The sequence below is a fragment of the Penicillium concentricum genome, assembly GCF_028827145.1.
Source record: "Penicillium concentricum strain IBT 3081 chromosome Unknown utg000004l_segment0_segment0, whole genome shotgun sequence".
Classification (NCBI taxonomy): Eukaryota; Fungi; Ascomycota; class Eurotiomycetes; order Eurotiales; family Aspergillaceae; genus Penicillium; species Penicillium concentricum.
The window spans coordinates 696,620-711,277 of NW_026622757.1; the positions used below are offsets into that span (position 1 = coordinate 696,620).

Here is a 14,658-nt window from a genome sequence, read left to right on the forward strand (position 1 = left end):
AGGGCTTCCCGTCCGCTCAGCCGTACTTAAGCCTAGTTTTCTGCAAATTCAATAGTCAATGCGCCCTCAGCACCTAAGCGGCACTACAGGGTGAGTGCAGGTGATATGGGTGAGAAGTCGATTCTGGGGTGAGAGGTAAGAACGGGGTGACAATTCTCACCCTTAGGGTGATAAGAGCCAACTCACTCTGAACCTATGCCTATTCTAAGAAAAAGACATAAACACAAGGGCTGAGGCCCTTCTCTTGCTCTGTTATGATTTTCTTTAAATTTCTTTGTCATTCAAAGTATGTTGTCTGAAAAGAATATCCAGAAAGCAGTCTAAAAGCGTATCGCACGTATCGCATTACATAGTTTCATACGTGAATATCAAAACGAAAAGGAAGATAAGGATAATATTCTTTCTTATTATATGTTAACGCCTCCTACACTACGTTGCAGACCACGTAGCAGGTTGCTATTAGATCGACCCCACCAACATTTAATAATGGAACTTGGCGATGGATCGGTCCGGAGTACGCCGGTAAAAGCAGCTCTTATTGGAGGCTGATCTCCGCAGCCGCAAATCACGTCACGGGACCATGCCAAGAGAGAGGAAGAGAAAAGGAGTGGAACAGGTCTAAATAAGGCCAGAATGACAGAATCCCTCTCATACACTCCGTATAAATCCTTGCCTAAGGTGAATTCATAGGGAAAGAGTCTAGACCGCACGAACGACGCATTGTCATTTATATTCAGGCAACCTGACTAGCTTATCGCTTTTTTGTATAGAGCTCCTTATGCGTAAAGAACACTGGACTGTATAGCAGTCGATGAAATCACGCACCTTTGGCTGACAAAGGGGGACTAAGCTCCAAGGTTGTTTCGCTGCGGGGTCAAATGAGCTGTAAACAGGTCCAACACGCCCCTTTCATGATCATAGCTGCGGAGCCAACTCTTTTTCTCTTCCTCCCGTTATTATATTGTTATCCCCTCTTCTCATTCAGATTCGAATCGCAATGACCCTCGTGTTTCGAGCTCATGCAGGTTCTCTTCAGCAGGTGCAGGTAGGATTGCCAGACATAATTTCCACCTTATCGTTGGCACAGTCTGCTTGGGGATGGGTTGGCGGTCTCCGTGTTGTGAGCAGTATGCTGAAAAACATACATGGAGTTTTCGCGGATGAAGCGGCCAAAAGGCTTGCAGTGCCAATTCAGGTCGGACCAGCTGTATTCCGCCTGTTTACAAGTGACGGTAGCGAAGTGTGCTCGGATGACCCCCACCCACTTTTTGGCGAAGACTTTCCTACACAGCTAATAGGTCTATCTATCTGCGCGATTGCGCATATCTTTGGGGGGAAAATTGCTGTCGAGCTATTTATGAAATGCTTGGCACCTACTCTCTTGACGTTGCCAGAAGCACACGAGAGTTTATATTTGCAATTGATTAACAACCATACAAAGATTCTGAATGAAGGAGCCACACGAGGCCTAACTGCAATCTTCTCAAATGCGGTTGATCAGCTGAATCAACGGTGCTGGAACGCGCTTCGGCGCTGGAATGAGGACGAGACAAGCATAGACGGTGTCGCCATCACTGATATGTTGAATGTAAACAGTTTCTTACGATGAGTTACTGTTCCCAGGAAAGAAAGATACTTTACAAGATGCAATCTGGTTATGCAGCTAGCTGCTTGTATGAGATCGGTTGGATATTGCATTGGTGGAATTCAAGCCTGGGATGGTTGTGGGGATCGACCGCGTGCTTCTGGATCCAACTCTGTCATCTTAGTCACAGGAAGCACTTGGGATACCGATATTTTCCTCGAGTACCAGGACAGCTGTGTCATGCCAACTTATATTCATCATTAGCATTTCAGCACAGCAGGTGGAATGTTTTCAAACGCACTGGGAAACAAAGCCAACATCCCCCCAGAAGTATTTCAGACTCTCTTTGAATACACACATTCTCATGTTAAATATGAGCTGCGCCTACGTTGGAAAGCCGCAACACCATCTGAGGGTCAAAGATTCAGGGAGAATAAAAGCGATGCGGCAATCAAAAATTTATTTGTGGAACCCGAATGGACCTGTGGGGAGACCAAATCGACGCCTATTTCCAAGAGATTGGGCTCACTTTTTTCCCGAAATCTGCGTCACGCCTTGGTCCTTGCTATGAGCAATTATCAAACCTTGACAGCTTGGAATACATTCTCCAACGAAACTGTGGCTATGACAACAAGCAGCAACAAAGAGACTTGGCAACTTTTAGTGTTATTACAGTATCTATTGTTATTGCTGCCGCCTCAGTCTTGGCTGGCGAAAGCTTCATGAATTTCCGACATTGCATTGACCTTAACCTTGAAGATGGCGATCACTGGCAGCGCGCTCTCTGTCCTATGGTCGATGATATTGTCGGCTGGAGACATGTAATATATACAGTACAACCTGCTGTTATTGCGGATATGGATCCTGCATCAAATGCACCGGTATTGGGATGCTACCAAGGATTTTGCGCAAATATAGCAGTTCGGCCCAGTGGTGCGATTATCAGCAGCAGTGAGAGCCTCTATATTGACAACATCCCGGGATCAAAAATCGATAAATCCGGCACGTCGGTTTATGATTTGTCATTGTCAACACCACACATCGATTTTCCAGAGATGAGATTTACAGATAGTTCGTTGTACTTGAGTATCGGGCGCTCTCCATTTGCAGATGAGCCCGAAGTTCTCTTCAATGGGCGTATCGGGGGTCGCTCTATAGGGACCGCTGGAATTAAAGATGCAATGATCACCTTGGTTTTGAGCCAAGGTCAAGAAAATTGTTCTGGCCATCAAAGTATGATCAAGGTGGTAAACATCACCGCTTCCAAATGGGTGGCTAAAAGGCACCACAAACCGGTTGGCGAGTGGGGAAATCTTCATTCTTTTATCTCAGTCAGTGAGACTCCGTCCTGGGCGCTACTCTTAGCGGGCCAGTCATTTCATTTCGATAGAAGGGTTGTGCATCATTGCTTCAATTGCGCAGCTAAAGGAATACTTCCCGGGTCGGTGCTCATTGGGATTTAATGGAACATACTCGTTCTTTCTCTCACTGTCGTCTTACGCAAAGCAGCGGTTTATAGACAAGCAAATTGAGAAGGTGAGGTCGTCGGAGTTGATTTGATCCAGGACAGCCACTGCTTAATCATTAAGCGAGATTCATGTCATATACGTGTATATTCAATTTCTTTTCTTTCCAAGCTCAGTGCCAACCCGAATCACTCCTTGTTGGTTTCTGAAGAGACGTCCATGCAAGATGAGCAATATTTTTGTTTTACAGCCATGGCGATGTTGGGTCAGGGTCAAAAGATCTAGATAGTTCGCTCATCTCCCTTCTCTCTCTCCTTTCTTCTTCTCCTTCCTCTCCGCCCTTCTATTCTGTTATCAACATCATCCATTATTTTCCGATATCTATTTTCCTCGGGTTATGAGCTCCTCTCTTTAGCCTGGGCGTTTGAGATTTGTTTTCCTCTGAGTTAAAACCAACGAAAATCGACAACATACATCCACTATATCTGGATCAGAGAAGGACTAGAACACGTCCCTTGCGGCTTGTGAGCGTCAGGAATAGGCAACATATTCCCCTCCTGCTTTATATGCTCGTGCCCCTTAGTTTAATATCGATGGAGATAAAGAGGATGTTACTTCTTAGGTATGTTGCTATAATATTCCTCCTACCCTATCGGCGCCCCCCCTAATTTGTTGCTGATCGTATGAACTAGTAACCCCTTTGCGCGATCGAAATTGGCACTTTTTCTTATAGCTTCAGGGCACCAACTGTGGACGCGGGGCATCTTTCTTATGACAGGCATTTGGAGTACATCACTGCTTAATTTTTATTACCTAGGCAGCACTAAATCGAGTACCTAGAAGGGAAAGGCGACTATATTGTGTATAATTTCAGGGGTAGAGGAGGTTGCTAGACTTCCCCCCCCTGGATCGCCTTCGGGTCAGAGTGCCTGATCTGCAGTTTATTGTTGACATGGGAGCAATAGTTTGAGAAACGATGAGTGAGCCCTCCCTACTTGCTATGCTAATTTTATTTAGTTCCGAGAAGAGTATTTTTGGCGAGGAGCTTTGTTCTGGAGTTTTGGTAAGTTCCCATTCTCCCTATGGTTACCTAATAATATTTTAGGTACTGCGACTATATTCGGCGGATGGGAATCTTTTATTATTATTCAGGTGAGTCATTCCCCTTCCCCAGTTACTGACGTCTCTTAGGTCCAGGCCTCGGATGCTCAGGCTGCTGAGATTGGAGGATTGGGCTTGTACATAGATTAGATAGCTCGTAGTTATAAAAAACACCGACAAAGAGCTCACCCTTCTACGCAGGGCCGATAACTAGTAGCCCCCGGGCGAAGCCAAGATGAGCTCATGTATATCTACTCTCCTTCATAGCAATACCACCAAGTGGTTCATTTTCTTACTTCCTATTACTGCATGCTTAATACCGTGAGGGCCATGAGGGAGTTGCCGTCAAGTGCGTCTCCTTTACGATTTATTACTACAGCTACAAAACACGCAAGCAGTCTCTTTGCGAGACTTTCTGATGAGAGGTTTATAGAGCGCGACCTCAGCTTCTGGTACCAAGAAGAGAGGATGCTCAGGTTTGCAAGAAAAGCGAAAACTTTGATTGGGCTTGATGTCGGGGATATCCGAGTTGAGGATGTAAGACTTGAAAGCTAATATATGCAGTGTCGCTAGGCTCGACACATAGACAATTTGTGCAGACAGGCAAAATCTCATGACTTAGGAAATCTGCATATACTCGGCGATGTTGAATTTATGCAATTGGCACAATATTCCTCGCTTGGACCTCAGAATTTCCCTTAGGCGAAACAATAGTCTGACATTATAAGCCGATCATTTCTTCTCCACTGGGTGGAAGCAATGAGCCTACATTCAACGCTCATCTCCACGCGAAGTTTGTGGTTCGTGAACAACAAACGCACTGCTTTGGCCCCAGGCGACATTGAAGTCAGCCTCGCTGTTGATTGAGCCAATGCCGAGTTGGAATTCGATGGCAAGTGCAGGTGCCAAGAGATCGCGGTTTCAGACATACCGAGGTAAACCAATAACGCTATATCTGCGCTAGTGTGGCGGTAACCGACAACCTGGGGTGATTCTCACCCGCTTTCACCCAAATGAATGTTCCTATTTCTATACGTATCATGTATTACTTTTCTCCACCTTTTGGGCTTTACAGATGGCCGCACACCAATTGTCGCAGTGTTGTGGCTCCAATCTGAAACTTCTGGATGCCACAGATTTTGGTTCGAGCCAATCATAATTTGACAAGCCGCTCCTTGGCAACAAGGCCCAAATCAAATGATTCGGCTTCAATGCAAGCTCACCCGGAACCAGGCTTAGCGCAGTCGCAACAATAAATTTAAACCGTAGATATCCACTCTCTGGCTTGGGTTCGTGGTCTTTAGAGCCCTGCTTTCTACTATTCTTGTAGCTAAGTTAAAATTGGGTTCTCTCGCCTTTTCTTTCGACACCTTTATTGCACCAGCCTCCCTGATGACCCTAAGAACGTCCAGGGTTTCATACTTACTATCGATTTTGTTGGTGAAGAAGCCTGCATACTCTCAGCAGGGTATAAATTGTGGTAAGGACCAATCATAGGGCGTATAGACCAGCGTTTGATCACTGTTCATTTGATGATTCCATTTCTGATAAAAATTTGGTTTTCACCAATAAGGCAGGGTTGCAAGCAGACCCAGCAAGTCGGCCCTCGGAACCGGGCCCGACCCGTACCAACTAAAGTGGAGAATTATAGAAGCCTATCCAGCTGCATAGTTCATTTCGCGGTTGCTGCGTGAGTGCCGTCTCTGTTTTCGAACTGGGACGGGAGAAGGCTCGCCATTAGAATAGAGAAAATCGGCCAAACCTACGGGGTTCCCAAAATGTACTTTTGTCACGCACCAATCAGATAGATGTATAATCGAAGAAGATACTAAGAGATGGGGCGGAAAGCATTCTATGAGGGGGAAGTGTGCACGCACATGATTGCGGGATTTTTCGCGAAAGCTATTATGTGTTTTCTCCGTCCTCTGTTGGAACTTTGCAAGGCAGTATTTTCACTGCGATCCAGGATCAACTCTCTATTTCAACATGGTATGAATATTAGACTGCATTCAGCAGGTTTCTCCTGGTTCTCATTTAGCTGACAAATGTAGTCCCTCCGCGAGTTGGCACCAGGCACAGGACGAAATGGTACACTGAAGCCCGAACTTGAGTACAATTACCAATCTGAATTTTTTGAAGTTGCTTGTTTTGACCAGGATTTAGCATCATCGCTGTCCATGGTCTGAATCCCTTGGGATCTGCTAATCACGCTTTCAACACTTGGCGGAAACCGGAAGATGATAGCGGTAACCTCTGGTTGAAACACGATTTTCCGAAAGCTCAACCTAACGCGAGGATTTTCATCTATGAATACAACTCAAGTCCCGTATTTGGATCAGGACAAGATAGCTTCGTACGCGAGGCAAATCAATTCTTAGATGAGATTTATGGAGCAAGATGGGAACTTGTGAGTTGCACATTGACACATTTTCCTGGATGAATTCACTGAACGCAAATTTAGGGGGAAAACATCCCCTTAATTCTTGTCGGACACAGTCTGGGGGGAATTCTAATCAAGCAGGTAAGATCAGTGACATTCCCATATGTGATGTATTCTAACCAAGATAGTAGGCACTGGTGAATGCGTGGGCAAATCCAAAGTACAGGGGCATCAAAGAGGCAACGTAAGCTCAATTCTGTGCCCCCCTTCCACCACACGTTATCAACTAAACATGCCTGATAAGTCACTCGCTTGTGTTCTTTGGAACCCCTCATAGTGGGCCGTCAAAGAATCTCCAAGTCGGCCTCGGCATGGCATGTGCTAAGATTGCTCGATCTCTGCCATTCGGGGCTCCTTCAACCTTGATAGAAGTTCTAGAACAAGGAACACTCTTTTCAGACATTTTGAGTGAGACCTTTCGCCATCAGCTCGAAACGTATAGCATACTATCCTGCTACGAGGGGATAGGTGATGTATCTGCCCAGCATCCCAATCTTCTCTCACAGATGCTAATTTTCGTATTTTAGATTGTTCCATTCAATTCAGCTGTTTTGAACCTTCCAGGAAACCAGGAAACACAATTGCGCATAGATGCCGACCATAGCAATATGTGTCGTTTCAACTTGGATGTCCAATCTGATGTGGATAATTATAGAAAAGTGCAGCGAAATTTGCAAATGCTGTGTGCAGATGCGCTTTTAGGTTCACTGAAGCTCAAGCAAGGTCACGGTAAGCAAAGATCTGCTGGACAATGAGGGTTGGTGGGCTCTGATATACATTCAACCACCCTCCCATATGAGAATTTCTGTTACCTTCAGAACCATACCTAGTCTTCTAAATTATCTGAGCTTTTCTGATCATCTTTCAATTTCAGACGGCCAGTATATTGCCAATGGTGGTATCGACATATCTAGTATGCTTCTAAAACCGATACGCTATATACAAGACAGCCCCAGACCGTCTGTAAAGATGTGTATGACAATCAATTTTTCGAAGCCAAGAGCTCACGGACTAACATATCCACTGCCCGCAGATCTTGCTCAGCTTCCCGATTTGGCCTGGACAGTCTATCGCTCATGTCAGCGCACCTCTTTGCCAGCCTTTCTTCAAGTCGCGCAAGATGTTCTTCAGTTGCATGTCGAACTTCGTATATTCAATGAAAAAGTAAAGAGCGACACTTACTCGACAGATCGTCAACAAGAAATTGAAGATCAACTTTTTGATTGCTGTCAGGCTTTAGAAGGGCTGGTGACAATAATTGAAGTCCATGGAAGGGTTTCTCAGATAGGAAGGAGACATTTCATGCAACAAATGCCGGAGTCTTCCGGGCTTGAGAGTTGCAAGTCACATATTAGATGCACCACCTCAAAAATCAATGAGTTAAATCACCACTTGTTAAGGTATGTGACTGGCTAGCAAAGGATTTTCAACAATGAACGGCTTACTGACTCTGAGCAAAGTCGGTCCATGAACGACTTGGTTGAGAGATTGGACGGACTTATAGAGTTCATCAATGAGGGAGAAGGGGATGATCGCTCTTTGTCAAGCCGACTTTCTAGGTCCACGATCTCAAGCTTGAAGAAAGATGGTGCCGAATGGCACGATTTGGAAAGAGAGCTGGTCAACTCCGGAATCTCGCCTCAAATCCTCGGCGAGCAGCATCACTTCATTGCTCACTGGCTTGAAAATGCGTCCTTATCGGGAAGATTGACCCTTCCAGATGAAGTGCAAGACTTGCCTCTTCGCGCGGACAATGTCTCTATTTACACGTATAGTGCAGACTTGCAGCAAGTCAACGAGGGCTCTCCACACTGCATACCCCCAGCAGCATTTGTTCCTAGTGTGGGCCAGGTTCATGATAGCCCAAATACGAATGGCTCGACCAGAAAAAGCACAAAGCAAAAGAATTGGCGCTATTCCCTAGTGCACAAACTCCGATATGGCTCTGCGGATCCATTTATTGCTTTACATAAAGCCGTATCTCGAGATGACTATTCGGCAGTGGCTAAATTGGTACAAGAGACCACAGTATCAGATCAAATTCAGAGTAAAGGCTCTAGTCTCATCAGCTGTGCTGTTGAAAAAGGCGATTCAGAAATGCTCAGCATATTAGTAGAGCATACCTCCTCTGTTGACTGGTCCAAAATGCTTGGGGAACAACTACGCCTAACGCTTCAAACTGGGTCTGGACTAGACCTGCTTGACACCTTTATCAGAAATGGTGCATCTTTCGGATCCCTTGAGCTTGCAACAATTATGAGTTGGGCTTCGGAGTCCACCGCTTTTCAAATGACGCAACTGGGAAATAACTCTATCGAATATGAAGGGTGGGCTCAAACATTTCTCTATATTGCTGCGAAGCTGGGGTACATTGATCAATTTGAAACTTTCGTGAACCAATACGGTGGAATAAACTCTCTTGTGGAAGGCACAACTCCATTTCATATCGCTTGCAGCTCGGGAAATATCGATGTTGTTCAGAGTGCGTTTGAGATGGGTGGAAACTTTATGACATTGGATGCTCAGGGCGAAACACCATTGCATGCTGTGGTATGGGGCGAGGTTCATGACAATTGGAACATTCGTGCAGTTCTGAGATATCTCATCGGAAAAGGAGCGTCTCTCCTAACAACAACAACATCCGGAAAGTCACTGCTCCACCTAGCAGCGGAAGTGTCAAATCTCCATGCAATAGAGTCGCTTGTTGGCATTGAGATGCATTGCAATATTCTTGACAATTTTGGAAACACGCCATTACATGCTGCTTCCTACACCAAAGATCTGAAGGGCCCATTGGGACACGAACATCGTCTCGATCCTATGCCATTTTATCACCCGACACTTCGGCATCGAGTAACCCAGCTTAACTTGAGTGGCTTGGCGAAGATGTCGAGGGTTTCTCTGAAAGGTTATTGTACAGAGATTGATGGTCTCAAATTCTTTAATCGTCAACCCAAACCGGATGAACGGGGCAGCCATGAAGCAGTGCGATTGTTATTGCAATATGGAGCTGCAGTAAATGCGAAGAATAACGATGGTGTGACACCATTACACCTAGCGTCTAGAAGTAGGAATTTGCCTCGAATGGCGGCGCTTTTGAGCAAAGGAGCAGATCCTAATATCAAAGACAATGCAGGGTGGACCGCTATCCGATATGCCATCAGCGCTAATTCGGGTCCTGCGGTGAAGCTCTGTCTAGAACATGGTGCGGACACAAGCGAAAGTGTACCGGTTTCCTTGGGCCAAAACGTTGAGGAAGAATTGTCAATTCTGGAACACATCAAGTTCATGCGTGCTACTGAACTGTTGTACATTTTGCGGAAACACGAAAATCCCGACTGTCCGGATGAAACCATTGAAGGACTTGAGATTTTGAAACATTCAAGCGAATATAAGTGGTTACCTGGAAGAGATAGGGAAAGGGAGGAAGAGGAGAGAAGACATCGTCATGGCTAATGAGAAACGCAACGGATAGCAAATATTTTACGAGTGGTCAGTCAAATCCAGCGGGCAATATGGCAATGATAGACAGGTAGCCGCCTTGAGGCGGGCAGCCTGTTATCCAGAATGATGACCATACAATGTATTAGCTGAATAATATTTACTCTTCAGGTTTTGCAAATCTTTCATTTGAAAAGAGCAACCTTCCGCGATCGGATCAAGAACCAATTGACTGCACTACCTGTGCCGCCACATTCTTCTTGGTGTAATCTAGCACATGAAATCCTTCCACTGGGAAGATTGATGCTACGTCATCATGCATGGAAATGCCTGAGCATTAGAAATCTAGGTATGAAGTGTTCTTGATTATGTGATAGGCTGCTGGGTGATTTTGGTGTCGGGTATTTGAAGGAAGGTATGTCCAGAGCTCTTGTCAAGGTCATGGGTTCCGCAGAATCATGAGCGCTGGGGATTTCGGGGACTGAAATTCAGTGGAGGTTTTCAGGCTTGCAACTTCCCAACCAGCACATTGTCCATGCAGCGCAAATTGGTGCGCTGGACTGCGTCAGACTCCCGTTATCAAACTTCTGCAGATATCATATACTAAACAGGCCCTAAGTATCACACCAGTGATTCACCCGATTGGGTTTCTGCTCAAACGATTGGATGACGTGTTGCCTTTCTTTTTGACTTGACTGACTCTGTTGATATATACGGTTCTTATAGATTTTGTTGGTTGCTTTGCATAGGTCAAAGGGCTATAATCAGGAAACCTTCTTTGCTCGCGAAATATTCTAGTTTATTGTGTTTAGAAACGTAGCATCCCCATAAAAGCTGAGTTAATGATACGTATTAGTCAAATTCTTTAGTCGAAGTCGGCTATCAACCATTCATAAGACGAGTTCACGGCTCCTAACTCTGCTAATCGCCACCTATCATTAATAGTATCATTGCTCTAACACTTGCAAAACCCTAAACACTATTACCAACCTTCATATAACAAAGCCAGTGCTCACTGGAATGCGGGCAGGAGATCTATGCTCTGGGTCAAATCGAAAGCACCTTACGGAGATTCAGCATCAGATGGGACTTTCCCCTTTCACCATCTACTTCGATGATAAGTGATTCTGCCTGCCGCGCAAGAATTTTCATCATATTTTCTGTGTATTCAAAGCTTTCAGTTGACTCCAAACATGAAAGCACCATAATTTTCATTCTTTCATCCTTTGTCTTCTGCCTCAAGATATTGAGAACCTTGCTCTGTCATATGATGACAAATGAGAACTTGCCCTCTGTTATACACATACACCTTTTGCCGAGCGTAGATGTCGCTGGGACAGGCGAGTTCACAGAGCAATCTCTTAAGGTCCTTATCTAGTTGTTGTGCGGTCGCCCTGCTAAAGTACAGAAACAGAGAAAGATTGAAAACTGAAGAAAAGATGGCACCTGGATTCTACGTGGCTCCAGACGCGCCCGATGTGATTGCCGTATTCCTCAGGTACCAATTGTCTTCGGTTAATAACTAGGAAGACCGAGTGGTCTGAGTGGACCGAGTAGCCTGGTTCTGCCCCCTCAACCACGGGAGGCACAAGTAAGCGGGCAATCAGGGAGCCGATAAACGTCATTATAGAATAATGGGTCCATCACGAATTGTCCTACTTTACCTACCGCTTACCATGACCGTTTGCTCCACCAGGCTTCCTCCTACAATCATAACACTTCCTTGGATCCTATCGCCGCAATATGACCACGATCCGGATCGCCGATGATGCGCGTCAGAACGGCAGAAGTCGCTTGACTGATGAAGTAGCTCTCCCTAGAACAACATCCACAGTGCAACTAAACGCAGGCGAAGGCGATGATCACATCTGCAATATCCGCACCCAGCCCAGGGTGCCTTCTCGGCTCGTCCGCGGGTCCACAGTGGATGATCAACCAGATGAGGACCCTAGTCTGCGAATACCTAGCGACTTCAAAGGAAAGCAGGTATGCAAGCCTCCCGGTAAAAAAAGAGCCAGCGTTTATTAGCTGACACGCGATAGAAATTCAAGGGAAGGGTCCTTATGTGGCTGGCCTACCAGTCTATTGGCGTCATCTACGGTGATATTGGGACCAGTCCCCTTTATGTATTCTCATCGACGTTCAGCTCGGCACCATCACGAAAGGACCTCGTCGGGGTACTGTCGATAATCATCTGGAGCTTATTCATAATGGTGACAGTCAAGTACGTGTTTATTATCCTCCGTGCGGACAACGATGGTGAAGGAGGGACTTTCAGTACATACGCTCTTCTGAGCCGTTATGCAAGTTATCCTACAGCTTCCGGGTTCTTAAAGATGCGAAGATCACTGACTACTGTCTTAGATGAATATCACCCACCGCGATCCGAGGGAGGCATCAATGGTTCGGATGAAACGATACTCGTCAAGCGAGCTCGAACGAACTGGTCGAAGAGTGCGACATCATATCGAATCTAGCAAGGTTGCTAGAGAAGTCTTGAAAACCATAGGGGTGTTAGCCGTGACGATGGTCCTTTCCGACGGCCTTCTTACCCCAGCACAATCTGTCTTAGGCGCTGTGCAAGGGATTGAAGTCGTCCAGCCCAATATCTCGAAAGGTACAGTAATCGGTGTCACTGACGCGATTCTGGTCGTGTTATTCTCCATTCAGCCACTTGGGATCACGAAGATTTCCTATGCATTCTCTCCAATTATCATCATCTGGCTTGCTTTAAACGCAGGTTTTGGGATCTACAACCTTGTCAAGTATGATACAAGTGTTCTCAAAGCCTTTGATCCAGGTCTTGCTTTTGAGTTTCTAATACGCCACGGTGAAAATGGGTGGAGAATGCTTGGTGGAGTACTTCTCGCATTTACCGGAGTCGAGGCCCTCTTTGCGGACCTAGGAGCCTTCGACAGGCGAGCAATCCAGATCAGCTGGCTAGGCTACACTTTCCCATGCATTTTGCTGGCATATATAGGGCAAGCAGCGTATATTAGCGTCCACCCCGAGGCCTATTCGAACCCGTTCTACAACGCTGCGCCGCGCGGTACAATCTATCCCGCCCTAGTAATGGCCATTCTTGCCGCCATTGTTGCTTCTCAAGCCATAATAACCGCAACCTTCCAGGTGAGAGACGAATAACCATTGTACGATGTTTATGGACTGACTTTTCTGGCAGCTTCTCAAGCAGGTGATGAAGCTCTCGTACTTTCCCCAGTGTAAGGTTGTTCATACGTCTCGAATATTCTATGGGCAGCTTTTTATTCCCCTCGCGAACTGGCTGCTGATGATTGGAACTATTCTGGTGGCGTCAATCTATAATAATGTAAGTGGACAGCACACCCAGCATGTTGCTCCAACACGCTCACCTTTACGCTAGACTACATCGCTTGGGAATGCGTACGGTGTCTGTGTAATGTTTGTGACGTTTTTTGACACATGCATGGTCTCGTTAGCTGCAATGTTTGTCTGGCAAATCAACCCCTACCTCGTCTTTTTCCCGTGGCTCGTAATCGCGTGTTTCGATGGCACCTATCTTTCGTCGGCACTCACCAAAGTCCCTTCTGGTGCCTGGTTTACGATCACGCTCTCCTCCATACTTGCAGCAATCTTCCTTGTATGGAGATATGGCAAGGAACAGCAATGGTCGGCTGAAGCTGAGGATCGTTTTCCTACGTCACACTTTGTGGCAACCGATCCCGACGGTCAACTGCACCTGACTGATAAATACGGTGGAAATCCCATCAAAACGATTCGCGGTTTGGGGATATTTTTTGACAAGGCTGGCGAAACTACTCCAGTAGTGTTCAGCCAGTTCGTTTTTAAGCTCACATCAATACCAGAGGTAACCATATTCTTTCATCTACGGCCTCTTGAAATGCCCTCTGTGACCCTGGAGAACCGATATTCTGTTTCCCGTCTCGCCATTCCAAATTGCTATCGGCTAGTTGTCCGATATGGCTACAATGATGAAATCATTACAACCAATCTTGCAAGCATCCTCGTCGATCAAGTCCGGAAGTACCTCGTGTTGGAGGAAATGCCACAGCAAGACCGATTACCTTCGCCGCCCGTCGCAGCCATCACCACTGAGGGTCCTGGCTGTTCCCCCTTAGATAATAATGGCACAAACAGCCCTACAACTGAAAAAGAGGCGGAAAATGCAAGACAATCGAGCGATCGGCTAGCCAGACTGCAGAACGCGTATGAACACAAGGTTCTTTATATCATTGGGAAGGAACAGATGAAGATTAAGACTGATGCTTCATTCTTCATCAAGGTGTTCCTGTACCTCTTCTTGTGGATCCGAGATAACACAAGGAATAAAATGGCTAACCTCCGCGTGCCGACGGACAAGCTGATTGAGGTCGGATTCTTGAAGGAGATATGATTCTCCATATCGCGATCGGTTCAATGACCACAAAGTGTTTCTTATGTAGTAGCGATCACTCAATACAGAAGGTCTTGTATTTATGTTGAGATATTAGGTTGTAATTTATCGCATTTACTACTGTAGTATGCACTTTTAGGGTGGGCCATTTTTGTAATACAGTGACGGTGCATAAGTTTCTACCCGAATTCTGCCTGGCCTAACCATACAAATAAAATACCTAGAATTATGA

General features: G+C 45.8%; 3 protein-coding genes across 3 annotated transcripts; all 3 read left to right on the forward strand.

Moving 5' to 3' along the window:
• Window positions 1–6,138: 6,138 nt before the first annotated feature.
• Window positions 6,139–6,780, forward strand: N7517_009201 (uncharacterized protein; the record flags this gene model as incomplete). Its single annotated transcript, XM_056726924.1, has 5 exons — window positions 6,139–6,141; window positions 6,204–6,262; window positions 6,316–6,559; window positions 6,614–6,673; window positions 6,724–6,780. The coding sequence occupies 5 exons, from the start codon at window positions 6,139–6,141 to the stop codon at window positions 6,778–6,780; spliced, it is 423 nt and encodes a 140-aa protein (XP_056575496.1).
• Window positions 6,781–8,059: 1,279 nt separating this feature from the next.
• N7517_009202 (ankyrin repeat domain-containing protein) lies at window positions 8,060–10,048 on the forward strand (the record flags this gene model as incomplete). Its single annotated transcript, XM_056726925.1, has 1 exon — window positions 8,060–10,048. One exon carries the CDS (start codon window positions 8,060–8,062, stop codon window positions 10,046–10,048), a length of 1,989 nt encoding a protein of 662 aa, XP_056575497.1.
• A 1,728-nt stretch (window positions 10,049–11,776) lies between these two features.
• On the forward strand, window positions 11,777–14,426 carry N7517_009203 (uncharacterized protein; the record flags this gene model as incomplete). The annotated part of the gene is made up of 5 exons (XM_056726926.1): window positions 11,777–12,019; window positions 12,076–12,210; window positions 12,398–13,162; window positions 13,215–13,361; window positions 13,416–14,426. The coding sequence occupies 5 exons, from the start codon at window positions 11,777–11,779 to the stop codon at window positions 14,424–14,426; spliced, it is 2,301 nt and encodes a 766-aa protein (XP_056575498.1).
• Window positions 14,427–14,658: the final 232 nt, after the last annotated feature.